The 27,975-nt window shown below is 39.9% G+C and overlaps 1 protein-coding gene across 20 annotated transcripts in view; it reads left to right on the top strand.

Moving 5' to 3' along the window:
* TCF4 (transcription factor 4) overlaps positions 1–27,975 on the top strand; it is a 338,045-nt gene that overhangs the window by 186,413 nt on the left and 123,657 nt on the right. For 12 of the 20 annotated variants that reach the window (XR_002828866.1, XM_014454380.2, XM_006087108.3 and 9 more), the window contains one exon: positions 27,440–27,569. Coding sequence is in view for 19 of the 20 variants with exons in the window: in XM_014454380.2 (XP_014309866.1) it covers positions 27,440–27,569 (130 nt within the window). In the remaining variant the exon portion in view is untranslated. The remainder of the gene's footprint in view (positions 1–27,439; positions 27,570–27,975) is intronic. The other 8 variants (XM_014454392.2, XM_023752609.1, XM_023752607.1 and 5 more) reach the window with 1 other exon arrangement.

Raw genomic sequence — 27,975 nt, 5'->3', positions numbered from 1 at the left:
GTATACACACTTTGAATAATTATTATTCCAATGGGTTAAATCTGAAAATAAAGAAACATCCATTGAACTATCAGTTGTAAAGTGTGTATACATTTTGGGGGGGACACCCTATATTTAGATGTGTTTTTTAAGGGGCTAGAGTAAAATCTGGCAGTTACCAATGGGGTAATTCTTCTAAGGTATTGTGCTTTTAACCTTGAATTTTATTGGTTGAACTTTTTCTCTGGATTAGTTCCTTCACCTCTGTCCCTTGGCTTGGTGACTGACCCCAAACACCATCTGAGACTGTTCTGTCTTTCTCACCCTATTTAATCAATTCTGCTTTCTATACCAATAAGTCTGCCCATCCCCCACACTCCCAGTCACTACCATTGCTGTTTCTACCCATCTACTTCCTTTCCCTCCACCCACCTTCTCTCTCACAGTGGGCCACAGGATGATTATCTCGACAAAATCCTGGTTATGGCCTTGCTTAGCATCCCTCCATGTACAGGCTCTTAATAGCCTGGTCCTTGTCATGGCTGCTAGCCTTGCCCTTCAGACGCACCGTACACTTCTCCTGTGCCAGCTGCACTGAGCTGCTTAAGGTTCCCTTCGGGCTCTTCCATGGTTCTCTCAGTTTTTATAAAAGCCCTTCCATGGACCTGCAGTATCTTCACCTGCCTCCCCTTCTCCTCCCCTTGCATTCCTTTTGCCAGGTAACTCACAGTCTTCGTCCAAGTTTCAGCTCATGCATTGTGTCCTCCAGGGCCCCTCGATGTCATGCCCAGGCCAGAACGACATGGCTCTCTTCTGTGCACAGGTGGCCTGTGGTGCACTTTTCTATCCTAACAATTGTCACACACTCTACAGCCAGGAAAGGCCATGGACTATGGTGTCATCTCATGCTTAACAGAGGTCACTCAGTGAGGTTTGCTTAAGAGTCAATGGATGGATGAGTAAATGAGTAAATGAGTCAACAACAGTAACGAAGTATATAACTTGTGAGCAAATAACTTACATGTTAGCACTTTTATACAAATTCCTTTAATTAATTATGCCAGTGACCCAGAAAGGTAGGAACTCTTTTTAATCCCCATTTATTGATAATGAAACAGAGACTCAGAGCAATTTTGTCACTATTAATATAGTAAGTAGCAAGAATGGGACTAGGGCTCCAGGTTTATCTTCTACCTCTCGCTCCTTTAGTTGGTGGACCTCTTGTCATAGCAAGTAGCCTACAGTCTTCTCATAGGTGGTTCCAGCTCTCCTCTCCCTGTTCACTTAGCGATCATCACACTATTGACCTCTTTCTGTCAGTAAGAAAGACTGCGCCTCTGAAGAGGAAATGATGAACCCAGCAATCTGTACATCGACAGCACTGTCACTTGACAGCCCCCAAATAGCCCCCAAAAGCGGATATTTTGAATGTTTCCCATAAGAATCTACACATTACATACAATATGGTGCAATTTCCTGTTGTCTCTTACCTGTCAGTGGTGGTAACTCTCTCCTCCACTGGTTTGAAAGGACCGCGGTTATGGTGAAAGGGACTGCAGCGCACTGAGAAGGAAAAGGCCTTGCGGCTCAGGCTGAAGTGTAATACCAACTGCATCTTGTCCTCCCAGTTGCATCCTTCTTTACCATCCCTGGCGCATCCTTCTTGGCAGAGGGTGGGTAGAAAGGGGAAGAAGTGGACGGGTTGATTAGATCATGGTTTACTTCCTGTTTCCCCAACATGATTCTTTTTCTTATAACCTGGAGGCAGTGCATAATGATAATGAGTTTAGCTTTGATTTATAACATTGAAATCCTTAAGTTTAGAATGTTAGAGCTGTGGTCGGCAAACTGCGGCTCGCGAGCCACATGCGGCTTTTTGGCCCCTTGAGTGTGGCTCTTCCTAAGCCTTAGGAGTACCCTAGTTAATAACAATGTACCTACCTATATAGTTTAAGTTTAAAAAATTTGGCTCTCCAAAGAAATTTCAATCGTCGTACTGTTGATATTTGGCTCTGTTGACTAATGAGCTTGCCGACCACTGTGTTAGAGTAAGAAAGGACGTAAAGAACACCTGGTGCCCTGTGCCATTTTGTACAAATGGGAAGCGAAAGCTCAGAGATGTTAAGAGACTTGTCGGTGTCACCCAGCAGACCTCACTCACATGGACTCACAAAGAGCAGTTCAGATTCCAGCAGCTTGTAACGCTGACCTTTTTCCTAGATGTCTTTGTAGCCTCTTAATTCCAAAGAGATAGGGCCACCCCAGACTATGAAGTAATAGCCAGAAGCAGCTGGAAATGCATCCCGAAGAAATTTCTAACCGAGGGTCCCTTTGTTCAGCTACCACTGGATTTCATTGTCACGGCGCCAGAGGGTATCGTTTGCTTGTAAATACTGAGTTTTTGAAATGTCACTGTAACACTGGAAAAATGTTGTCTCAAAAGGTTGCCAAAGTGACAGAATCCGACATTGTAAATACCAGCCAACACAAGTGCTCATAAATGACAGGAATAAAATATACTTGACTAAATCCATAATAATCACTGATAACACTGTTTACCCTCAGTGACCAGGAGCTGTGAACTTGGATAAAAAGCACATGTGTGCAGATATCATTAACGTGTCTGAGCCTCTAGCCATTCCGGAATATTTTGATGGAAAAGCTTCCTAAATATGTGGAAGCTTTACAATAACGAAGAAGCAAGTGTGGGGGATGGTGTCAGCAGCCCCAGTGGAACTGGAGAGAGCTGACTCCCCAGCACCCAGGGCACTGATACAGCCTCCATGGTCGGGACCAAACTGTGAGCCAGGGCGCACGGGGCATCAGTTCTCTATTTTCGATGGACATGATTTCTAGAAGGTCCATTTGCCACAAGCAAGAGATCACTCACATACCATGTTCTCCAGAGAAGGAAAATATAGACTGAACTCAGAGCTACAAAGGAAAGGATCTCAAGAGAACCCGAGCTAGACTTTCACTTAAGAGAGATGGCTAGGCAGTCCCAGCTCCCTCCAGTCCTAATATTTCCGTAGCCAGGCTTTCTTACTAATAACTTCCTGCTCTGTGGAAATGATTGCCTCCTTCCCTTTTCTCTCCCAGCATAAAAATGGTGCCTGGGCCCCAGGGGTTCTAAGAGGAGCTGTGTAAGGTGACAAGTCAGTCTCTTAGCCTCTCTCACTGTCTCCAGCACCTCTCATATCCTTGCCCTTCCTCCACCTAGAATGCTCAAGGGACAGACTGCATGACAGAGGGCTGGACCTGCCCAGTTTTTGGACTGGTGAGAGGAGGAAGGGGGTGACAGAGCAGTCCCAGGAGCTGCCCCATCACTGCTCTGAAGCTGTGTTTGTGGAAGAACCAGGGCTGCCTGGAGTGACCTTCTTGAGTGTCATATGTGTGCAAAATTATTTTCCCTTGACATACTCCTGTTTTTTGTTTTTTCCCTCCCTTCTCTCTCTAACATTGCTTTCTTAGCTAAAAATAAAAGGCTGCATTCAATATCAGGAAAGACTGCTGATGAAGTTTGAGGAAACTATAGAATTACACATTCCAAATTGACACTGTACCAAGAAGTTATGTCAGTTCTTGGATCTTTATGCTTCAGAAGAATTCATAAGCAGGAAACAGCTTTCAGCAGAAGGTGCCCATTTTAGTATTAGCAGGAACAGAGGTGAGGAGTTTGAAATGATCTGAGTGTCCCAGGCCACGTGATGTTAGGATCCATGAATAGCGTCTACATGGATGATAATACAGCCTTAAGGGTTTGGGTAGAGGAGGAAATAGGAGTGTCCCAAGCCCTTCGGAACTCATGTTGGCCTGGATCTGGTGACATGGTCATTCAACCCTGCCACAGGGATTCCCTGGATGGAACCCAGTGTGCTTCCTGAGATACTTGGCAGCTGGCTGGAGGCAGGGCCTGCTGTTCTGGCTTGACTGATGAGGTATAAGTGTCGGTTTTGGAGAGACAGTGGCTGTTCTGGGCTCTGTCCTGGCACTGCTCCTGCACGCTGGTCTTAAACTCAGGCAGAGATTGAATTGCTTCTTACAGTTCTCTCAAAGAAAGACAGTGTTGTCTTCCAGGGATGAGCTGGAAGGCAGTGTCCATGTGGACATTCTGCAGTGTGGGCAGCCAGCAGCGAGGGCCCAGTTGCCTACTCTCTGGGCTTTGAGGACTGGGGGGTGCCTCCAAGGCTCTGAGAGCTGGAGCGGAGCTGAAAAACCTTGAATTTTACTTTTTCTTTGACTTCCAAAAGGCAAAGGACACAACCTCAAGATCTAGTCTTTCCACTCTTCAGCCATCTTTTAAAAATTCCTTTATATATAAAAGCCTTTGGTGATTATTTTAGGCATGGCAGGCATGCCAGACTCTTGTTTGGAATAGCTGAAGCAGAATTGAATAAAAGGGGTCAGGCCTCCTGGTGACTGAGGAAGATCTCGCTACATTAGGGTCAATTTCATTGAGGCTGTATTTTGTTACGATTCATCTTATTTAAAACAGATTTCTGCTGTTTCAACTTCTACCTGCAGGTGGACAGCCACAATTTCGACTCTTGGTCCACTTTGGTTATCTCCTCTGGTTTTTCTTCCGGATTCCTAGGCTTCCAGCCAGCTGCTCTTTTAGAAACCAAAGAGAAGTAAAAGAGAAGGAGGGGGAGGGAAGGAGGCAGAGAAGTATTTTTACTATCAGATAGGATAAAAATACCTATCGGGCTCATAAGGTAGCTCCTTAGTAAATTTTATCATTTAATTATTAGTTTAGAGGGGATAGCTTTGAGCTTAAGAGTTAGCTAATTAAGAAAATCAGTGCAAGATTTGGGGAAACTCACTTTTTCACTCTCCAGGTCCCCTGAGTTTTATCCTTCAGCTCCACTTCTAGATTCATCCGCCCAACCCCACCCTCACCCTCAATATTTATGTAGTTGTTAAACCTCCAAACTTCAGCCTCCAAGGATCTAGCCCCAAATTGCCCCCTAGTGGCTAGAGGGGGAAAAGGCAAGATGGAGGATGAGGAAAGACTGGGTGGATCATTTTTGCCTCTTCTTTTCTGAAACATATTTTTAGTTACCTATAATATCAATATAATTCAGTCTCAGTGCGAACCAGCTCTGAATAAATTAGATTACCACTGTTTATTTTGGGGTTATTATGCTACAGAGATTTCTTTCCCTATTCTTGCTTTCCAGTTTTCTTTGGTCTGATTTTTGTGGTATATACTATATTGACCAGAGCTTTTGTAACAGTACTAGTATCACCGGGGTGAGCAAGCCATGCACCTCTCTCTCTCTCTCTCTCTCTCTCTCTCTCTCTCTCTCTCAGCAGGATAGTTGAAGACTGCACATGCTGTCACTTCATGTGCTGGTGTGAGTGCTGGGAAGGGCTGTGATTTTATAGGCAAGCTGATTAGCCAAGCACCTGTCACCTCCATCGCTGTTCATTGGCCTATCAAGTGCGAGCATGTCATCTAATTGACAGCTGTCTGTTGTCAGAGGGCCATCTTTTCTCCTTTTCAGTTTGACTGAACACAACAGAGACATCTGCAGAGCTCTCTGCAGCTCTGACAGGGTTGCCCTGTCTGCCAGCCCTCAGACTCAGAAGGCAGTGTAATTGAAGAGCTCAGAAAGGATGTTAACCTGTTGACCATTTTGGTTTGGTTTATTTTGTCAAAAGAAAGTTGCTTTTTGAAGTGCTATAAGTCTACCTAGGCAGAGAAGACAGGAGATCCAGTGTCCTGGTGAATGGGGCTGGTAGAGTGTGAAATGTCTTGGTGGTAATTGGCTTTGGGTTTCAGTCGATGTGAATGTATGGAATTAGGATGCAAGTTCATTTTCAGGGTAGATTTGGTGTTTCATGGTGAGGTTACAGAAGCAGAGGCATATGAATCCTAGGAACATAGCGTTCTTTGAGGTCACATCTGGCTTGTGTAACAAGAACAGTGCCTGGGATGTGTGTGGTTTTAGATGAGGTGTTGCTCTTTTTTCTTCTCAGCCAAACTGGACACTACCCAATTTGGGACAGATTCCAGAATCTTCCTGAAACCATAACCTATGTATTTCATGGCTAACCCTACAGAAGCATAACTGCCTCTCTGAGACATTTCCTATAACTTAGAGATATTAAGCTGGACTTTTGTGATAGGGAAACCACTTAAATTATCATACAGATTTCAGCATGGGAGTTTGAACTTTTAAATCTTTGTCTTGTCTCGGTGTCTTCCAATGCAGTGCTATTATTTGAACTTCTAGTAGGGCCGGTATAGTGTGTAGACATGCAGGGCTTGATTTGAATTGAGTCACACCAGGGATGCATTTGGAAATGATTTCGTTTAAATGATCAATTTAGTTTAATCTTAAGTTAACAAGAGGAAAATATTTCATTGCGTTCATTTTTGAAGTTTATTTAGAAAGAGATAGTGTATGAAAATATTGAATGCATTGCTTTTACTTTCTTTGCTTTCCATATTTCATATGTGCAACTTAACAAGTTTTTGTCTCTGAACCTGGGTGAGAAAAGGAGAGCTGAGAAAACTTGAGTAATTTGTTTTAAACTCTCTAGACTCTAGTGCTATACAAACACGGCTTCATTTGGGCGCTAGTATTAGAGAAAGGAGCATCATTAAACTAGTTGTGGAAAATTCAGACAAGTAGACAAGAAAGATTGCTGTTCAGAGTTGTCTTTTACCATCGAAGATGGGAATAATTGAGCAAAATGTTTACAATCTAGCAGGTTCTAGTCTGGGAGTTGGATGAATGAGTTCTTACCATGCATCCAACCCCAAGTAGCACATTTTAAAGGCTCATTTTGTACTTCTGCAAAATGAAGGCTTGGCCTAGTGGCTTATAAGATCCCTTCTAGCTCCTGTGTCTGCTACTATCAGAACAGGGCATGAGGGAGGAGAATATACACTGTTAGCCTTTGGATATTTCAGAAATAGTTGACACATTTCCAAAATAACACATATAAAGCAGAAACTCTGCCCTTGAAAAGAAGGAATACAGAAAGTATTTAAGAGATATACAATTAGCCTTCATTAACTAGTTTCTTCTTACTTTCTGTTTAGTATCAGTGATAAATGGTTTCCATTTTTAAAAAGTTTAATAGAGATGATAAGGGTTGAGAGAGGGGGTTGAGTCAAATGGGGCTCATGACCTACCTGCAGAGTTACCATTCCTCTTAAAAGATGGTTTTGTCCAAGATACTGGGAATACTGTGTCAAAGCCTTATGCTGCAATATTCAACTGATGCTAAGGTAATTTTTTTTTACATGTTAACACCTCAGAAATTTATGGTATGCCAATTTAACTGGAAACATTTTTACTTTGTTGGTGGTAAATAGTGATGTGTCTTCCATTCAGTGGCATCTTATATTTGATGAAATGCACTTCTTAAAGGGAAAGCAAGATTTTTTTTTAAACTAAAAAAAGCTAAGTGACTTCTTTACTCATTGCCTTAGGAAGGCAATTCATGTATGAAGCTCTGCCCATTTGAACTGAAGGAGGGAAATATATGTTAATAGTTATATAGAAGGAATATTCTGAAATGAACTTAGCAACTTCTACTCCTTGGCTTTTATGGCATCCTTCTTTCAAGAATTACTTCAGTTACTCTCAGTCAGAAATTCCAGATATCTTCTGCAAAAGGAGATCAAGGTCTTTGCCAGTTTCCAAGCTGGAACTCTTCCTACCTAGTCCAACACTACTCAAAGTGTTCATAGGTCACTTAAACTTTCTCTTTTTTTTCCACATGCTCTTAGGGTTTGTTGATCTTCGAATCCACAAATGAGTAGGCAGGTACAGTAAGTCACTTGTCCAAGGGTTCCTTAGACGAGACCTGGTGAGCCTGATGTTCACTCTGGCATTCTTGTCACTACGCTTCATACAGTGTAAGGAAAATGGATTTGACCACAAACAAGTATTCTTTATGCCTTTTGTTTGGATTTCTTAGTGTTATACTTGTATTTATATGAGTGAATATAGCTGGGTTTCTTTGGTTTGTGTTTCTGAATGCCACACTTATTTTTCTACCTTCTACACTTTTAAATTCATAGGTGACTTAACAAGGGACAGAAACCAAACTTGACACATACAGTTTCATATGTACCACATTTTATGTTAGAATAATAACGTTTGGCCACTCTTTAGTGAGCTCTGGTTGTTGAGCATGCCAAAGCGGGAGCTCAGAGGTTGCAGGACAGGCTGCTGCTTACTTACCTGTAAGTTCTTTAAATGTGAATACAATTAGAACACATTGCATGTTAATATCAGACATATCCACTTATTAACTATGAATGGAAATATTTTTAACAATAATTTCCTAAGACACTTCACCCCATTTGCTTCAGAGCTGATGGGATGAGAAAATAGTTTTATTTTAATTATTTTTGTGAATTTTCACTTTAAAAAATAAATATATATTTTGTTTCAAATACCTCACTGAAAGAGATGTGAGTAGTAATATCCTAAAATTTTTAAAGATTCTTCTAACTTTAAAATTTTATTTTTCCAGCTTTATTGATATATGATTAACAAGTTAAATTGTATATATATAAAGTGTGCAATATAATGATTTGATATATGTATGCAGTGTGAATGTATTACAATCAAGTTAGTTAAGACAACCATCACTTCAAATAGCTAACTTTTATGGTGAGAATGTTTAAGAAATATTCTTAGCAAATTTTTAATATACAGTGCAATATTATTAACTATAGTCACCATACTGCACATTAGTTTTCCCCATCTGTCCTCAGAGAATGTACTTAATCCTTTTACTTCCCATTATCTCTTTTTACATTTTAAAACTCTAATTCATAGTTTTATTTAAATTTCACAAATTTTTCCAATAATATCATATATAGCTTTTTTTCTCGTGCTGGATACAATCCAGGGTCCCGGATCATTTTAATTGTTATGTTTCTTTAGTTCCTTTTAATTAAAAGAGTTTCTATTTTATTAAGCTCATCAAAGGGGTCAGAGGCTATGGATCAGCCATAACATGTTGGTGGAGAATCATTTAATTGAAGCTATGATGGTTAGATGAGATCTGAGGATGCTGGGCAGGCAGTTACTCTGAAAGGATGAGACTCTCAGTCTTAAAATTTACTGACACCAGAGTTTAGTGTCCCTCCTATTCCTCACGTTTTCTGTACCTTTCTTATCAGCCACATTCATGAAAGGGAGGAGGTAGCAAGTCCTCGCTAAAATTCTCACAGGAAAGCTAAGCTCTTCAATGTCCATTTGAAAAAATATTTCTCTAACATCTATTTTAATAAAAAGCCCTTGGTTAACTATTTTGGCTGTGAAACTTGCATGCCTGTTTCAGGTTAAATTTGGAGGCATATTGAGGTTCCCCAGGGTAGGCTCCCCACCGGCATCAGAGATGTGTCTACACAGGCTCCTGGACTGGCTGCGTGGTAAGAACAGCTACACTGTCGTGCCAAAGTCAAGTCTTGGACAGTGGGGATGGACTGTGAGACCTACAAATGGAGAAGAAGGCCCTCCAACCATGAAGAGCCATTTGGGGCCACAGTTTTGAGTGGATGATGGTTGAGAAATGACACCTCTTCTTTGGATACTTAGGTTTGAGCTGGAAACAAAGACAAGTGACTGGCTTTGGGTTGTGATAAAAAGAGCTTTGTGAAAAGAGGTCAGACTGGATTCTTGGCCTGCTTCTGGCTTACCTAACATGTTAGTCTAGTAGCAAGCACCCCCAACCCCATGCTTCTTGGAAGCCTCACAGTGTCCTGCGATAAAACTACAGATTTTTCTTTGTTAAATGGCATTTAAATATATAAAATAAATATCAAAAATATAAGTCTTTGTTTTACTATGGTTGCAAATATCAAAAAATTTCTCTATGTGACACGGCACCAGAGTTAAGTTAGGGTTTTTCAAAATGCTGACACAGATTCTTTCTTTTTTTTTTTACTTAAAAACAATTGTTGACACTTTTACAAATGTCCCCCATTTCCCCTCCCCTATCCACCTTCACCCAGGCCCATCCCACAATCACACTGTTGTCTGTGTTCATGGGTAATGTATACATGTTCTTTGGCTAATCTTAAAATATTTTTTAAAATGTGTTTTTATTGATTTTACATAGAGAGGAAGGGAGAAGGAGAGAGATAAAAACATTGATGTGAGAAACATTGATCTATTGCTTTCTGTATGTCCTTACTGGGTATCGAGCCCGAAACCTGGGTATGTGCCCTGACCAGGAATTGAACCGGCTACCTCTTGGTGCATGGGTCGATGTTCAACCACTGAGCCATACTGGCTGGGCATCTTTGGCTAATCTTTTCACTCTCCTTCATCCAGTCCCCCCACGCCCCTCCTCATGTCTGTATTCCTCCAAGCCACTCCATGAACAGGTGGAATGACCATCTCCACTTCACAAATGAAGAGGCTAAGGCTAGGGAAGTTCACCTTCTTAGAACTTGTCTAAGAAGACTTGGGCCCTAGTCCCTCTATCTCAGCCTACAAGCAAGATCCTTCATGGCTGTTTGCTTGCTTCAGCCAGATTCTTTTGGCCTCTGTTTTCAAACTCTTTCTTGTCCTCTGAACATCCTATGCCTGCTGAGATCAGGCATCCACAACTCTTGCAGGAAGTCTAACTTTCTGCCCCCCTGGCAGAGGTATTATGAAACACGAAATGGCCAAAGTGAAGGGTAAAAACAAAACCTCAGAAGACCTCAATAATACCAAAAAAAACTGGTCACACCACGTATGAGTAAGACTTGACACTCCTATCTATGTGACGTATTCAATTGGAATTACGTTAGTCATCCAGGTTTAAATCAGGGCAGGCAATGCCACTTAAAATGTTTCATTCAATGCAACGATTGTAAGAAGAATGGCAGCATTTCCTCCAAAACCAATATAGAGCATACTACAGAACGTTCCACAAATTTTATTTAAAAAAGAAAACACATTTTGCAATTTAACCTTTATATACTTATATTCCATGTCTTTCCTCTTCTGTTTATGTTCATTATTTTCCAACCTAGTAACTGGCCCTTTGTTAATAGTCTCTGCCCGATCCACATATTTTCCTGCAGATGGGTATATTTTAGTTCTTTCTATCAAGACCGTCTCATTCCTTTCTTCACACTCTGAGGCCTAATTAGATCTCGCTAAGCTCTAAAGTTTGACAGACAGTTGTCTTTTGCACTAACGCATTCCAGTGCCCTAAAATCCTGTTTGGGAAAGTGATTCGCATGGCAAGGGCCCACTGTGAATCAGGAAGGGCCCCGTAGGCGGGCACCCTTAGGAAGCCCTCGGGTGATGACGGAAGCTCTTTGCTTAGTTGATTGAATGCTCCTCTTTTTTAACTTACAGTTGGGGTTGGGGTCAGCATGAGCTTGTTGTGGGGAGAGCTGGTCCTTGACTAATGGAGCCCCTCACCCAGAAGCTCCATTCTTCTGCAGGGCATGGGATGAGTAGGGTAGGCCAGGAGCTCGTATGGGAGGCAGCACTTCCCTTTGGTCCACTGCGTGATGAGTGAAAACACTGATGTTCTGAGAGCTACAAAAGCACAGCTCTTTTCTCCTGCAGACTGACAGGCTGATATTTGAGCAGTAGCCAACTAACCCAGTTCAGCGAACTGCCCAAGTTGACTTTTATAAGACATTTAATGAATACATTTTTATTTATGTCGGTGTAAAAAAGATCTAGCTGCTGGCTTTTGCACACACACGCACACACCCATATCTTTTTTTTGCCTTAATGCCAAAATTAGAGTATTTGAATATTTTAAAATTTCCTGGTGGGCCACCTGTGAGGTGTGAGGGCAATATGGATGCGCAGGGGGAGTTGACGAGGGTGGTTGTCTTATGTGCTTGCTGGGAATTTGTTTTCTCCCAAGGGGCTGCAGTGTGCTCTGACTGTTCATGGGCCTCAGTTGACTTTTAAAGGAGCAGAACATCCTGGCACAGGGGCAGAGGACAACTTTAGGAACTGGTCCTCTGATCAGGGTCTTCTGGTTCTTTCTCTGATCTGCTTGGCCTTTAGTCTAGTATCTCAAAGGACTTTGTCTCTATGCCAGTTTTAAAATTTTCGGGACTCTAAGAAAAGGATGGAGTATGAATCTTAGAGGAATCTGCAGCTTTTGACCCCACTGCTGGTGTTCAATCTCCTCCTTCAATTTAAAAACATGGAGAATTTGTTTTAATGATATGTTAAACTTTTACAACATTTTTATTATGGAAATTTTCAAATTCACAAAACATCGAGAAAATTGCAAAATGATTTTTCATGTATCCATCATCTAGTTTCAACAGATGCCATTTTCCCAATCTTTTTTATATAGCCACCCTTCCACTTTATGTTTCTGAAATATTTAAAAGCAATGCCCAGATAGCAAATTATTTCACCTGTAGGTATTTCAGGAGCCTCTCTAACAAATAAGCCCCCTCTTTCTGTTTCATAGCCACAGCTAGCACCTTGAGATTGTCATGATACTTGTCTTGCAAATGTCTTTTTACAGTTGGACCTTGAATCGAATTCCAAACAAGGTCACATGTTGCATTTGATTATCATGTCTCTTAAGTCTTTTTAAAATCTGTAACTCTGCCCCTCCGTCTCCCTTTTACTATTATATCTGGGTCATTTTTTTTCTAAATAATATCCCCAATCTAGATTGGACTGATTCTCTATGTTTCCTATAAAATGATAGTTGAATCTAAAGTTTTCATAAGATGTAGGATCCATTTTTTTCATGGGTTATCTTGATTACATCCTTTTGCTTCACATGAAGCGAAGGATAATAATTGGTCATTCTCTTGTCATGATGCTTAGATTGATCAATGAATCCTTGTGCGGCAGTCTGCTCCCCATCATAAAGTTTCTCATCATCTGTCACTGGCTGGTTTTAGGATCTATTGATTATTTCATTGGAGGATACAAAAATTCAAGACAAATTAATTTAAGGAAGGTTTTTATCCTCATTAAATCTTACCTGGTGTATGATAATCTAAAATTCATTCCCCTTGCATATTTTTACAGGTTCGTATGAACATATAGAATGCCTTGCAAAACTGCTAACTTACTTATTTGTTCATATTTTCTTTCACATCTACAAGTGAAACTTACATTGGACTGTGATTTATACCTCTGCCTAGAACAGTTCCCAGAACATGTAATGCTATTTATTGAAGGAATAAACTTATGAATTGTACATGTTTTCTAAAGAATAGGAGCCTGAACTTGACCAAACTGTGAAAAGTTTTTGCCACATCATAATTTCCTCAAATCCTGTGGACAAAGGGATAGAAGTTGCAAGAGCTTTGTTGTCTGTGTTGGCAGAAGGTGGAAGGATGGCAGATTGGTTTGTAGGTGTTTGGATGGGACAGTATAAAAATAAAGAAATAAACGTGAATATATAAAATAACATATATATAAAATATATGGACATACATAAATACACACACAGTTGTCTGTTTAAGATTGCCCTTACAACCTTCGATCTGTGTGCTGTAAGACTTTAGAGCAGGGGTGGGGAACCTTTTTTGTGCCAAGGGCCATTTGGATATATAACATCATTCCAGGGCTGTACAGAATTATCAACTTAAGAATTAGCCTGCTCTGTTTGGTCAAACATTTAATTAAATCACCCCAATGCCTTGGCAGGGTCAGACCAAATGATTTCTCAGGCCTTATAATGCCTGCGGGCCGGACATTCCCCACACCTGCTGTAGAGGAACTTGGCTTTGAGTGAGCAGCACCCATTTCAGGGCCAAGATCATGCTGGGTCAAGAGGCGGGTGGATCTTCCCCTCTACCACATGGTGAAACGGGAGGTTTGACTAGTATTTTGGGTACAAAACTTTCTTCAAATGGCAGTGAAACTTATGTGTCCAACGAATTAAGTAGTATACAAACCAAAACAACCAAAAATGTTAACAGATATGATTGAGAGTTCTTAATATAAAAATGCTCGCCAGGAGAGAGCATTACCGTGAAACAATGAGGATAGGTCTCACTGCCTCTCATTGGTTATCTATGAGGGTTGGGCTAACTGGACACGTTCAAGTGCATACTCTGCTCACTGGAGCAGGCTAGGTGTGGATATTCTAAAGGAATTGAAAGTCGCTTTTACTTTAAATAGGTTTAGGTGTTGACAGTATCTCCAAAGTAATTAAAAGGTGGTGTAGTAAATTTCCTTTCGCACCGCGCTTTAAGCTCTTGATAGGAAAAGAACTTTATAGGCCACAGAGCCCTTGGAGCCATGTATATTTAAGAGTTCAGGGATCTTTTGCATTTAAGAAGTTAATATGGTATATGTAACATGTTCTATGTAACCCCCCATGGAGTCTCATGCAGCATCAAGTAATTAAATAGATGCCTATTTCTAAATGTGAGTACATAGTCACACCCATGAGGATAAAAAAGATTACAGAGATCCTCACATCAGTTCAGGTCAGGTTTGTCAGAAAACTGCAGAACATTTTCAGAGATTTTAGAACATCAAAACTGAGGACAAGGCATTATGGACCTGCCCATGATAAAAAGTTAAATACCTATCTTTTTCTGGAAGAAAAAAAGCCAAATAACAAAGTGAATATTATTGTTAAAGGATTATAAGCCCATCATTGTAAATTACTTCCTTCTGAGATTTCACATAAGATTTAACAATCTACACTAATAAAAGACAAAGATGCTAATTGATCATACCTTCGCTACGCCCACCAGCCAATCAGAAGAGTATGCAAATTAACCCAACAAAAATGGCGGTTAATTTGCATACACAGGCGCCCAGCGAAGACTGAAGACAGTGTAGAAGAAAGCCAAGTACTGCAGAAGGGAGCCAAGCGACAGAGATGGGAACAGATCGGAAGTAGCAGAGACGGGAGTGGAGCTGAGGCAGAGGGCACAGGAGGGAGCAAAGTGGCGGAGAAGGGAGGGAGCGAGGAGGCAGAGAAGGGAGGGAGCCGAGGGCGAAGCGGCAAAGGGAGGGAGCGAGGTCTCTGGTCTCAGGAAGCCCTATTATTGCAGGAATCTTCCTGCAACTGGCCTCTAGTATAATATAAAGAAGGTCTATGTATATGATTAAAAAATGTTTTGAAGCAAGTTTAGAAAGAGGACCTTTCATCTAAAACAGCTTAGTTCTTCACCCTGTGTGCCTCTCAAAGCCCAATATTGAGTGGGAAGAAGGCTGGTCCCTCTGGAAAAGCCTGCTGCTGCCTGGGGAGCGTCAGAGCACCCGCTGACTCTCAGTGCTTGGGAAACCAGCGTTGTCACCGAGCTCTGTCCCGGCTTTGTGCAGCAGACCTTGGTCCGAAATTGTATTTCCTCCCCAGCGCTGCAGGCAGGTACAGTGCTTCTCCCGGACATTATGTAAGTGAACACAATGGGGAGGCTCCCGGGAGAGTGAGATGCTACATGTTCACTGAGTCTAGCCCTCTTCTCTACCTTTTTGTAATGAACATTAGCAAGTTATAAATAATAACATAATCTACCTATAAAACACTAAAATGAAAATCAGTTTATCTTTTACACTTTTAAAAATTAATTAAGTGGTCTTGTCCCTTTTAAATTTATTTTTGGAAGGTTTGTTGCTAGTGTTTTCTATAGAAAGCTCTCAAATACCTGATAAACTACCTGTGATAGTTTTACCTGGGCTAACAAAGGCCTTCTCTACTTTAAAATGTTTTTTTTAATGGCTGATTTTATTCTCTTGCTTTTATATTTTAACCTCTGCATTTAAATACATTTTGGCATAAAGTGTGTCAGGCAAACACCTACCTAATTAATTTTCTTTAAATGCTAAGCAACTTTTTAGTATTGTTTATTAAAGAATTTTTTGTTTTCTCATTGAGTTTTAATGACACCTTTATTATAAATCTTTCTATACAGCCATTGCTATGTCTGTCCTTCTGTAGTAGTACCAAATGGATTGGGCCTAAGCTGGCAATCAGACATCCCTCTGGCAGCCTGGGAGCCCTCGGGGGATGTCCATTTGCCAGCGAGGAGTAGGCCTAAGCTGTAGTCGGACATCCTTAGCGCTGCTGAGGACACGGGAGAGGCTCCCATCACCACTGCTGTACTGACAGCTATCAGCCTGGCTTGTGGCTGAGCAGAGCTCCCCTTGTGGGAGCACACTGACTACCAGGGGGTAGCTCCTGCATTGAGCGTCTGCCCCCTGGTGGTCAGTGTGTGTCATAGTGACCAGTCATTCCCAGTTGTTCTGCTGTTAGGGTCAGTTTGCATATTACCCTTTTATTATATAGGATAGAGGCCTGGTGCATGGGTGGGGGCCAGCTGGTTTGCCCTTAAGGGTGTCCCGGATCAGGGTGGGGGTCCCGCTGGGGTGCCTGGCCAGCCTGGATGAGGGGCTGATGGGTGTTTGCAAGCTGGCCACACCCCCTTCAGGGTGGGGGTCCCCACTGATTGGCTGGTGGGCGTGACTTAAGGTGTAGCAAAGGTACAGTCAATTTGCATGTTTGTCTTTTATTAGTGTAGATATAGTAGGGTTTCCCAACCTCTTCATAAAGATATTTCTTAGCTATAATTATCGTGCATTTTATTTTCCAGATAAAATTTAGAATCATTTCAACATCTCATGTTCTCCCTCTGCTCACTCATTTTTCTCTATTTGGCATTTTTTTTGTATTTGTATTAAAAGTCCAATTTAATTTTGAGTCATCGATTACTTTTGCTCAAGTACTTTTTGGCAAAATATGTGTATGAAAGATTAAAGTATTTGGTTTATTTAAAAGTTGATATGTGAGATTATCTTGGTGTTTTAGGAGTGTTTGTGCTGCTGAATCCTGTCATGATTTTTGTTAAACTGGCTTGTGAACTAGATCAGCTAATCAGTGTCAGATGCTCAATATCTAAATATATGTAAAACAAGGAATTATGGGGACACTTAATAAAACCATGCCTTTCTACATCTTTGAAGATAAACTATAGATGGATACAACTGCTCTGTAATTACTACCAGGAAACTTAAAAATTATAATTCATTTCTAAATCTGCAAAGTTAGTTGGTTGCTCATTGTTAAAATATCATCTTTCTTCTAAAGATTGAAAGCTGCTTATAAAATATGTGTGTGAATATTGAGTAAACTGAGGGATTGGGGACTGGCTATTTAGCTAGGAAGGATTTCCTCGAGTGAGTTCTGGATGGGATTTCAAAGGCGGGCAGGTCACTGTTTTGGTGGGAAGCTGCAGAGGTCAAGGCTGAAACTCTGAAGCTGGCAGTGGCTGGAGATGAGAGAGAAGGTGGTCGGGGAAGCCCGGATTCCCTGTGATTCTCACTGTACTTCGACTGCATTGAGGCAAGGTTTGGATGAGGAGGTTCTGCACCCAGCCTGATCCTGGCTGGCTCACAGTCGGCATTTAGTGCAGCCCGTGGACTAAATGTGAGGAAGGAGAGAGGGAGGCCTGCGAGGTGGATCAGAGCCTGTGGGTTGGAGGGAAGGGTGTGAGTTTTTGTGCTGGCATGTCAAACTTGTGGCCAGTGGGCCGCATGCCTGCTGGCCGTGAGTTTGTCATGCTTGTTAAGGTTTTTCTGCCGAAAGAAAAGGAGCAGCTATGGGCTTTGGAAAACTAAATTGTTAGCAGTACATGAACATTCAGGGTGGAACAGGGGTGCAGGAGAGAGTGAGGGGTGCAGATGGCGTCCATAACATTTTGTGGCGTTCTTACCATGACAAAATAATTGAACTTTGAGGATGTGCCCCATTTAAGCACTACACCTTCATCCTAGAAAAGAAAGTCAGCAAACTATGGCCTGGAGCCAAATCCAGCCCACAGCCTATTTTTATAGATAAAGTTTTATTGGAGCACAGCCCCACCTATTCATCTACACAATACGCATGGCTGAGTTCATGATGCATCAGCAGAGTTGAATAGTTGTGACGGACTTTATGGCTGCCAAAAAATAAAATGTTTACTAATTGGCCTTTTAAGAAAATATTTGACCATTGTTCTTAGTGGTGCCATTCTGGAAACACTAGCCCAGCCAGAGAGTTTAGGCAAATTGGTATATCAATAGTCTTTGGAAGTTTAGGTCATATAACTTCCTATGAAGAAATGTACCAAAACGGTGTGTTGTGTTTGAAGCTCAGTATGTAAGTTGTTGCCTTGATTGTCTTACTTCTGTCTCTAGTCTACTGTGGCCATTTCTGTGACCATAAGTCCACTAACGTACATTGAGTACCTGCTGTCTTTCGATTCTGTCTTGAGCCAGCCTACTATCCACAGTTTGGAAAGTAGAATCCCAGTGCTAAATATCAAGTTTAGAGATCTTGCTCTCTGCTAAGTAGAGTAATTTCTCAGCCAGCTCTTTTAATTTCTCCTGGCCAGTTTTATGTGCTGTGTTCCCAGAGGAACCGTTCTTTTCAAAACTCTCCCCAAACCATCTCTCCTCTTCTCGTTGTGTCTTTTTCCCCTTTTCTGCAGTGTCTTTTCTCCTCATATATATTTTAAAGGCATTAGAGAATAATTAGGAAGGTGCAGAATGTTTGTCGGAAAGATGTGACTTTTACATATTAAGGATCACATTTTAGCTTTTTTGGTGAAGCATTCATAGGGTGTTCCTCAAAACCACTCCAAAGGCACAGGAAAAAAGCTGAGGACCAGGCTGAATATATAGGTGGAGGGATTGTATGTCTACTAGGCTAGAGATGGTGAAATTATCTTCATGACGGTAATTGGTGAAATCAGGTAAGCATACTCTGTAGTTGATTAATTAGTCAGTTGTTGAGGACATACTGTGTAGTAGTGCCTACTGTGCTAAATGCCAGAAAGATGACTGATGCTCATTTTCTGCCTTGAGGAACTATCAGACTAGAAGACGATGAATAAACACTTCCTTGCATGCATTGTGAGAAATGTTATAGCATCTGATTGTTTTCAGATGAAGTAGGAAGAAAAGTCTAGAATGAAAAGGACTGAAATGTGACAGGACTAAAATGAGCACACTGGGGAAAAGAAATGAGAGAGAGAGAGAGAGAGAGAGAGAGAGAGAGAGAGAGAGAGAGAGAGAGATATCATTTAAACTTCCTTAGAGAAGACAACTGACCACTCCGTGGAAATCAAGGGTAGATAACTCCAGGCAGGAGGCTGTGGAGAGCCAAAGCAAAGGCAGTGGGAGACTCAGATACGAGATCTGAGATATAAGTTGAGATTTCATTGAAAGGGCATGTTGTTTTATAGCCTAACACTTCCTTAGTCTATTACAAATTTGGATAATATACACTATGTATGATACTTAGATATGGTAGTATACCCCATTATATTCTAATTTATGTAGCAATGTTACATAATATTCATATATAGTAAGATTTTTTATATATACAATATATATAACAGTACTCCTTATCAAGGCTAAGTAAGTACTAGGAACTTTGCTAAGCACTTCATATTATCTAAGTTAATTCACACAACAGGCAGGTGTGATTATGCCAGCATTTCCCAGACGTGAAGCCTGCCGCCTGCAGAGGTCAGAGGTTAGACTCGTTGTCCAGCATCACCCAGGAGGCAAGTGGCACTCCCACGCAGGCATGTGCTGCTCTACTGAGGTAGAGGCTCCTGTGGAGTAAGTTTGAGAGGTGAGCTTCTGATTTTAAGATGAACTAAAGAGAAACAGATGGACTCCTCCTAATGGTTGGGGTGAAGGCAAGAATAAAACCAAGGGGAAGGACTGGAGGGAGGGCGTGTGTGAGGGAGAAGACAAGCACCGGCTGTGAAGTCAAGCCTAAGCGAATTCCCATCCTGGCTCTGCCGCTTGCCAGCCACACGGGTCAGGCAGCGTTCCCACGCTCATGTCCTCGCGTACAATGGGGCTGTATCTTCTGCCTTGTTAGTATGTAAAGGGTCTGCAGCTGTGTCTGGCTCATAGCAGACACTCCGTGGCAATAGCTGCTGCTACTACTACACCTCTTACAGTTCCCACGACTCTGATTTCACGTTCTTCCTCCTCCTCGTACTAGTACTACTGCTGCTGCTGCTACTACTACTACTATTAGAGCAACAGTAGTTGGAATGATTAATGGAATAGAAATTTGCTAACAGTATCTAGAATTGTTACTTAAGTTCTCAATTTGATCAGAAGCAATGTTCTGCATTCATTGCAATATGTAGTGAGCAATTGCAGTGGCAGGTCTCTGTGTAAGCTCACCAGGAGTTAAAACACGAATACGTTATTTCCTCTCTTAACTAGCGTATAAACTAGTTTGGTTTTTATACCAGTTTTTGATAAGCCATATATTCAAGAAAAAGAACTTTGGGAGGTCCTCTTAATGCACATTGAAAGCTGACCCACGGGAGCAGGGGCCACACTGAACTCTGGAAGGGTAGTCAGGGCTCAAGTAACTGCAGGATGATTTGAAGATCTCTGTCTATTTCCCGATTCTCCATATAACCTCAGTTTTCTTGTGATATATGGTAATCTTGTCACCTTATTTATAAGTTCAGACAGTTGTCAGTATACGTTATTTTAGTGAATCTTCTAGGCTTGGCTGTCAGAGTTTAATTGAGCACCTATGCCAGGTGCTGGGTAAGCAGGATGAGTGGGGTCCCAGTCCTGTGCTCTGGGAGGACAATCTCTACCTGAAAAGGGTTTTTATAGGCCCTTGCTCAGAGGGGAAAGCATTTACAACAACCTTGAAATGGAACCTTTCTCACCCAATGAAAAGAAGACTGACATGCGACAGTTTGATATTCTTTTATTTAACTAAAATAGCAACCTGGACAAGTGTACTTTTCAGCACATCTATTGTAGCCACATGTTTATATTTATAGAATGAGAAGTGGCGCTAATTCCCTGGTATATTAACAGGTCTTACTCAAAATGTTCTATTTTTACACTGGAACAAAATTGCTGAAGAGAAACATTTTAAGGCAAGTAGTTATTATAGCATACTTATCAAATTATATATTAAATAAACTTCCTCAACTGACAAGGAGCATAATCTGAAAAGAAGTAAGTTATCTTCAATTCTATATTGTTTATATCAGATTGCTTCAAATCTAGTTTTATTGTAGGTTGCTGATTGCTTTGGTGTTTTCTTTTAGCTAAATTTCTACCGTCTCACTAACAAATGCAATCCTCTTTTTAATATGTAATAGATGACATGGGAATCCAGAGTGGATTTTCAGAAAACACAGAAAAACCTCTTCAGTTTATTGTATACAATAAATAATGTTTGTTTGTTCTTTTTAATTTGAGAGGTAGTCAAATAGGTGTATGCATAAATTTTGCCAACCCTTGGGCAGCTGTAATTTCTATACCAAAATGAATGAGTTTTTATTTGACTATCACTCTGTTATACATTAAGTAATAGTTACCATGGTAACCTTTGTATCACATTATAACGTTTAAATATAAGGTGATGTGTTTACAGGAAAAAACAGTATATTAGAATTTTTAAATATTTGGTGAAATATAATCAGTAATAAAATAGATGCATTTGTAAAATTTCACTTGGATTCTTTGGGAGTTATGCACATTTCCAACCAAAATGATGAAGTGCATTTATTTATTTTTTGTGATGTGATGGGGGAATATTTTTTTAGAGTAGCACTTGGTAAATACCACATAACACTTATTAAATACTGGTAATTGGCCTTGCAAGGAGAAAAATAAAATTTGAACCTGTTTGAAGTCATTTATCAGTGGCCAAATTGGAGTAAGAGTTTGAATTTAACATCACATGATTGATAAAATTATATCAAATACATTTTTGTTTTTGTTTTTGCGTACCTAGTTTGGCAATACCTAGTCTGACTAGTTTTGTTCACACGTATAGTTGAATTAGCAGTCACAGTTTGCTTGTGCTTACAAAAGCAAAATTCAGTGAGCCCTTGAAGGAATCCTTGTGGCTGTTTCAGGAAAATGGCCACTATGCTGAAATTATTGAGACTGATTGTTGGCTAGTTTCTTTATTAAATATGGACTCAAACTAGCCATTTCTTGTTGCCAGTGTAACTCTGGGCAATTAGGTTTATTTAACTAGTTATTAGGTTTTAGTTTTTATAGTGGCTTTTCAAAATTATTGCCTCAGTGTATACTAACTGACAGTCATTCTCAACTCTTGAGGAATCGTTTACATAATCCTCAGTGGGCTGTCATATGGGACTGTGAGTTGGAGGAACAGGGAAGGAGGGCAGCCATGTGCTGGACACCAGCTCTCCTGGACATGTTACATATGTTGTATAATGTGTTCTGGTGACACTGTGGTAGAGCTTTTATTATTCCCTTTTTACAGCGGAGGAAAGAGGGTTTAGAGCAGTTGCATAACTGACCCCCAGTCATTTTGCTGTGTGTGCTTCTGAGCTTTCTGGGTGATCTTTCTGAATTCAAAACAACCTCTCTCTTTTCTTAGGAGGTTTAGACTCCACTTCTGACTGGTACAGTGTGCACTCCACTTTTACAGTGGAAATAGAGAACATTGACCAAAGGTACTTAAAAGAAAACCTTTGTTAAAAGATAATTTTAATAATCTGCATTTCTCTACAGCACAATAACAATCTGTTAAGACCCTGATTATGAAAGTTATCTTATCTTTCTAAGTGTCCCCAGTTCTCCTTTGTTGAAATCAGGCATAGGACAGAAATCAAAATAAACCAAAAAAAGGTGCATTCTGGGAACTTCAGGTTCAGGACTAAAGACTGTCCATGGACTGACCTTCATTTTGAGCTTTGAAGTTCAAAAGTGGACAGGTGGAAATACTGCCTTCTTCATTGCCCTTTGGTGCAAGATATATTCTATGTTGCAGAGTAAGTGCCAACAGCAGCAAAATTATCGTCCCCTCCTGCTACTGTAGTAAGTCAGCAATGGCCCTTCTGTGGTCAAAATGGCAAATTCAGCAGCAGCTATTCGACAGGGATTTGCAAAAACTTCCCCGTGGCTGTTAGGAATCTTATTCAGCAGTGTCTTTGAAAACCCAATTCTGTGCAGAATTAGCTATGTAGAAATGACCTCAGTTGTGCTTTTTTTTTTTAAGAGTTTTAAACAAATGTAATTTTTAATTTTTCTCAGTATGAATTTTGCGCTTAGCGCTGAAAAGTCTATTAGGTACCTATACATATATCCAGTATTCTTAAATTTAACATGGTTCAGAATTTTCTTTTCATATTAATGTAAAGCCTTCCAAAATTCCTGGCTTTATAGAGTCAGTTCGCCACACAAAGCCACTATACATCACTTAGGTTTGTGATGAAAGAATGGAATTGCAGCTGTGTGAGTATTAGAATACCCAAACATGAATTAGACTCACAAGCATTTGGCAATAGTTCAGAAAATGAGCTTAATCTGGTTTCATCTGAGACTGCTTTTCTCTGTTCTACAACATCCCCCCAAGATGTTGTGTCTGATATCAGATCACAACGTAATGGGAGTGACGCAAAATCAGAGAAAGCCTAAGAATCCAGGGGCGCATTTGCCTTCCCCAGAGATGTTTTCCCTTCTATTTCTTTTATTTTTTCTCTCTCCCAAATTCCAACTCTGAAATTCAAGGTCATTCACCTATTAGATGAATTAATTATAAACCAGAAAAGCAGCATTCGTTGTACTCTGATCTCACTCATATCTATAATTAAGGGTAAATATAATCTTCCTTTTAAGAAATGTACCACCCACCCAATGCATTTAAAGTGCTGACTGAAAAGAAATAATAGTTCAGAGCAAGATGATTTTAGTTTAACAAGAAAAAAAGTTGATAATTTAAGCTCGAAGCAGTCAGTTCTATTTTTGATTACCATTCAGTTATAAATCTAATTTGAGATGTATGCTGCTTTTCTGTTACTCAATTTTAATTCATGGTTTGCATTCTTGGTTGCATAAGCCAAGTTCAGTGGTTGATCAAGGATGTTAAAAAGCTTTCCCCAAAAGAAATGGGGGCAGGGTTGAAAATCTGTTAGAACGACAGTCTGAAACCCAGATCTGATGTAAAACAAACAAAAATTTTAATTGAAAGGGACCCTCACAGAATGCTGCACTTGGCATTGGAGTGGCTATGTTGGGACTGGCTCTCTGCTGAAGAATTGGCTGCAGGGGGTAGACCCCAAAATATTTAAACCTGATCGACAATATCAGCCTATTTAATACTTTGATTAGAGTATTTTGAGTCTTAAAATTGTTTATCTTTCAATAAAGGAAGGAATGAATAAGGGGAACAGCTCATCTCATCACATTGCAGACAGTTAAGCAAATGCTAACCCATGGGTTTAAGATTTACAGGTTCGCTTTCTGAGATGCCACATCTTGCTTCCAGTGTTTCCTGGCAGACGTGGGCAGCCTTCTACTGGGACCCAGTATAACCGCAGAGCATGAGCTTGCACAATGTCAAAACCTCGCTAACCCTATATAAGGCAAAGAGAAATTGACCCATTTAAAAGTAGACTTTACCTTTCAACCTTAACATTTATTAACCATAAATTTGTCTTTACACTACATGTAGGGAAATTCGTATGTAAATGAATTCCTTGTCCATTTTATGCAATACTTAATTTACCTTATTCAATCAAATTAATGTATCTTTTTAAATTTGTAAACTCAGATTTTTCAGCTGGTGGAAACTTTTTTATCTTTCTTATTGCTACAGTGAAGTGTGTGACGTAAAGGCCAAACAATAGTCAATGGTCATTGTTCATTTCACAAGTATACTCTACAATGAGAACACATATATTTTTATCTTGATTTTCCCTGGGGGCTGAATAGGGCCCCCTTAAGTGTGAGGAAATGCTTATTTTTGTTACATTAGAAGAATGATTCTGTTGTCAAGTGAAAAAGAAAAAGGAACAAACAAGTCTAAAAAGATAGACACAGAAATGTGCTTTGTAAAAAAAGAGATTAGCTTGAGCCACTAAATGTTTGTCGGCACTGTCTGGTTTTAGACTAAGTCACTCTACACAGTTCATGTGGCTGGCTGCACATTCTAGAGTCGGATACATGATCTATTTACAACTGGCCCATGAAATAATTTTCTTTTACATTAACAACAATAAGGTGAGCTACAGGCTCTTAGCTACCGTCTAGTTATCATTTTATATTTTTCACAGCTCTATTGCGAATGCTGCTAAAATACAGTATTGCAAGTTTCTTTTTTTCTTTTTATGTTGACTTATTGAATGCATCTACTTTCTTGGGAGTGAAAACCTTTGCCACCAGTAACAACAAAATAAAGCAATAGTTAAGCTTATTAAAAAGACAAGCATTTAAAAAAATCTGCTCAGCACTTTTCTGAATATTTTGTATAATTTTAGAAAAATAAACATGAAGAAATGGGATAATCCATGGTTACCAGAAGGGAAGGGGAGTGGGGAGGACTGAGAAGGTAAAGGGGATCACATATATGGTGAAGGAAGGAGACACTTCAGGTGTTGAGCACACCATGGCATATGCAGGTGTCTTATTATAAAGTTATTCACCTGAAACCTAAGTGTATATTAAGTATATTGTTATTAACCAATGTCACCCAATAAATTTAATTAAAAAGTAAAGTACAAAAACTTTATCAATAATATAATTTTAAACTCCTATTTCCAATGAAATAAAGACTCATTTGTAGATTTACCAAACTATAAGAGGTTGTGATTTAAATCATCTGCAGATTTATTAATGAAAATTTCAAAGAAAATTTGCATTTGGACTTAAATATAGACTTCGTTAATAAGATTTACCAAGATCAAGATTTTTGATTGAGATTCTAAAAATGTTTAATGCCATTCCTACAATGACAAAGAAATCATTTGATGATATACTGTTGGATTCCTGATTTTGTAGAAAAGTTGATTATAAAAAGCTCTGTATTTTAGTTTGTCATTGCATAGCATTTTGACATCTTAAATTCAGAAGAGACAGTAATTGAGCATGTGGATGCCAGATTTTTATCTGGTGTATAATCTGGTTTTTATTGGCTATTTATTCGGTAGATATTAAGATACTTACAGTGAGCTGATTACTCAAAATGCACTTCCAACCAAAAATCTCACCCTTGAAGTTTTATTTCAAAGTAAGGTTTATTATGTATCCCTTCAAAAATCTGAAACTGGAATCAGGCAAAAGCTAGCTTGTCAGTAGCTGATTAGTCCTTTATCTATTACTCATCCAGCACTCACAAATCCCTGGGAATGGAAGGGTCTCTTTATGATATTTTGCTGTATGGCAGGGGAAAGGGAAGGTTTAAATTTTTGATTTTCCAGCTTATGGGTCATATTTGACCAACTGCTTTCACTAGCAGACATGCCACTTTGTTGAGCTATTTAGGAATCAAAAAGACTGCCTTAATTTAAAACAAGGACCCTTTGTTTTAGTTGGTGACTGCCTTGTGAAATTTTTCAGTTCTCAGCGGGTTAACCAGGGAACAGGGGCAGAGTCATAATTGGCCTATTTAGAGTATTTTGCATGTGAATAGTGTGTTAGTGAAGCATCCCTAAGTCTGTTGTGAGTGACATGGTGATTAGAATTTAGATTAGGGAAAACACATTCTGTACTTTATCAAGGACAGTAATTAGTTCAGTCAGTAAAAGTTGATTACAAGTAACGATAAAGTTAGATTTTTAGTACTTAATTTTAAAATTTCTTTATTAAATAGTAAATTTGTTCTTAATATAAATGGTAGTATCTACACTTGTTTTCTTTCACATCAGAATAATTAAAAGAACAATGTGTTCAATGCAGAGCTTAATCAGACGATTTATATGTTATGGGTAAGTTTCTATGTAGTTTTTAGAAAATGTGATATTATATAATCTTTCATATGTCATCATTTTCGAAGGCTTAGTAATTTGTCACACTGTGATAAGTTAATGATATTTGTGAAAGTTTTCTCGTGTTCAGGTAAATGTTTAATCTGTGGGGATGTGTTTCAACCTCCGATAGTCCTCAAGAGGGCACCTAAAGTTCTTTAATTTGTTCCTGTTAGCGTAGAAAGCCTCCTGTTCCTATGATTTTGGAAGTTAATGTGAGGATTTGAATTTCCACCCGGATCGTTGGCATTTTCTCTTCTGTGGGTGCTGCGTAAATCTGTGGAGGATCGTGCTGTGCCGACGCAGAGGCAAGGTTCTCAGTGGACTTAGCATCTATCTCCACTCACCCCCAACGTGAGCAGCCAGGGAGTGGTGTGCGTTCGGAAAATCAGATGCTTCTTGGTTCTTGTTAAGGAAGGGCATGAATAGTTCCCAGATGTGAGCTTAAGTAGAGATAAAGAAAACATTAGTCTTACATAAGTGCCCTTTTCTTTTAAATCAAAATGTTAGTCCTCTTAAAAGATTAAAATACTGCTTAGAAGGGAATCACCTTCTACCTTCCTTTCCAAAGTAGGAATTAAAAATTCACCGACTCTGTGCTAGCTTCTTAGACTGCTTTCTTTCCCTTTTTGTGTTGTTGGGTTTTAATTGTTTCAGCTTAGCAGATGCTGTTTTCTTTATTGCATTGATTTAAGTACTAACAATCAGTTGGGGGGTGGTGAATGTGAAAAATTAACCTTATATGCTTGTTTTCCCTTTTTAACCTTTCAGCAGAGTCTCCTTGGAGGTGACATGGATATGGGCAATCCAGGAACCCTTTCGCCCACCAAACCTGGTTCCCAGTATTATCAGTATTCTAGCAATAACCCCCGAAGGAGGCCTCTTCACAGTAGTGCCATGGGTAAGGTATTCCTCTGTTTGAATGCCTGAGTGATTCTTAGTAGTCTCTTTTTCTTTCTTTTTTAATACCACTGTCTCATCCTATCCCCCCAAAAAGAAAAAAAATCATGAAATTTTGCTCAATTGTCAGGCTTATGATTCCCCCTCAGTAGTGCATTGGGTGGGGTATGTTAACAACCTATAGTAGAGGAAGAGCTATTATGGTGAGCACTTACTTCTTATGTTCTCTTCGCTGCCCATATGAGAAACATTTTAAACAATCAGAGTATTAAAAAGTTAAATATGTGCACTTTTATGAAAAAGACAGAATTTGATTTCTGCCAGGATAAAAGGCGGTCATGGTAGCAACATTTTGCTAAGGTAACGATTTAAGAAAATCTGGTCTAATCTAAAAGGCTTCGTGGTTT

Source organism: Myotis lucifugus, unplaced genomic scaffold, assembly GCF_000147115.1.
Source record: "Myotis lucifugus unplaced genomic scaffold, Myoluc2.0 scaffold_36, whole genome shotgun sequence".
Lineage (NCBI taxonomy): Eukaryota > Metazoa > Chordata > Mammalia > Chiroptera > Vespertilionidae > Myotis > Myotis lucifugus.
The sequence above is the reverse complement of the archived record's forward strand: the minus strand, read 5'-3'. Positions and strand labels throughout refer to the sequence as shown.